Genomic DNA, 1,164 nt, shown 5'->3' on the forward strand with positions numbered 1-1,164 from the left:
ATGGCACCGGGATGGCACCGGGATGGCATTGGATGGTATTGGGATGGCATTGGGATGGCACTGGGATGGCACTGGGATGGCACCGGGATGGCATTGGGATGGCATTGGGATGGCATTGGGATGGCACTGAATGGCATTGAGATGGTATTGGGATGGGATTGGGATGGCATTGGGGTGGCATTGGGATGGCACTCGGATGGGATTGGGATAGCATTGGGATGGTATTGGGATGGCACTGGGGTGGCATTGGGATGGCATTGGGATGGCACTGGGATGGCATTGGGATGGCACTGGGATGGGATTGGGATAGCATTGGGATGGTATTGGGATGGCACTGGAATGGCATTGGATGGCATTGGGATGGCACTGAATGGCATTGGGATGGCATTGGGATGGCACTGGGATGGGATTGGGATGGCATTGGGATGAGATTGGGATGGCACTGGAATGGCATTGGGATGGCATTGGGATGGCACTGGGATGACACCAGGACTGCATTGGGATACACACAGACAGCACCGGGATGGCCCTGGGATGGCATTGGGATGGGATTGGGATGGCACTGGGATGGCATTGGGATGGCACTGGGATGACACCAGGACTGCATTGGGATACACACAGACAGCACCGGGATGGCACTGGGATGGCATTAGGATGGGATTGGGATGGCACTGGGATGGCATTGGGATGGCCCTGGGATGACACCGGGACTGCATTGGGATACACACAGACAGCCCCGGGATGGCACTGGGATGACATGAGGACACACAGGCGGTCCCACCGACGCACACTTACGCTGACGTTGAGCCTGCCCAGGTAGAAGTCCAGCAGCGCGGCGCTGAGCTCCACGGCACGCTGCCGCTCGTGCTGCTTGCTGGATTTGATCCACGGGCCCAAGTGCTGTGGTATGGGGGGGGGGGAGTAACGTTATCAGAGGGTGGTGGGGTCCCCGGGTGACACGGGAAGGGGACAGCGGGTGAGACTGAACCGGCACGTACCGCAAACACGTCCTGCAGGCCATGTGGGGTCAGGCTGCGCTGCAGGAGGGTCTTCAGCAGCTCCTGGAGGGCACCGAGGGTGTCTGCAAACAGCTCCTGTGGGGTGGTTATGGGATGTGAACCCCAGAAGCAGGGGGTGGTGGTGGGGTACCCCCAGGAGTGGGGG

The 1,164-nt window shown here is 59.6% G+C and overlaps 1 protein-coding gene across 1 annotated transcript in view; it reads right to left on the reverse strand.

Moving 5' to 3' along the window:
* Positions 1 to 269: 269 nt before the first annotated feature.
* The window catches only part of LOC100550063 (maestro heat-like repeat-containing protein family member 1), a gene marked incomplete at its 3' end in the record, with an annotated part of 31,449 nt that continues 30,554 nt past the window's right edge, over positions 270 to 1,164 (reverse strand). Inside the window, exons 25-26 of the mRNA XM_010728112.3 lie at positions 999 to 1,094; positions 270 to 900 (exon numbers count right to left, since the gene is read on the reverse strand). Of these exons, the coding sequence (XP_010726414.2) occupies positions 270 to 900; positions 999 to 1,094 (727 nt within the window). The remainder of the gene's footprint in view (positions 901 to 998; positions 1,095 to 1,164) is intronic.

The sequence above is a fragment of the Meleagris gallopavo genome, unplaced genomic scaffold (genome assembly GCF_000146605.3).
Source record: "Meleagris gallopavo isolate NT-WF06-2002-E0010 breed Aviagen turkey brand Nicholas breeding stock unplaced genomic scaffold, Turkey_5.1 ChrUn_random_7180001954424, whole genome shotgun sequence".
Lineage (NCBI taxonomy): Eukaryota > Metazoa > Chordata > Aves > Galliformes > Phasianidae > Meleagris > Meleagris gallopavo.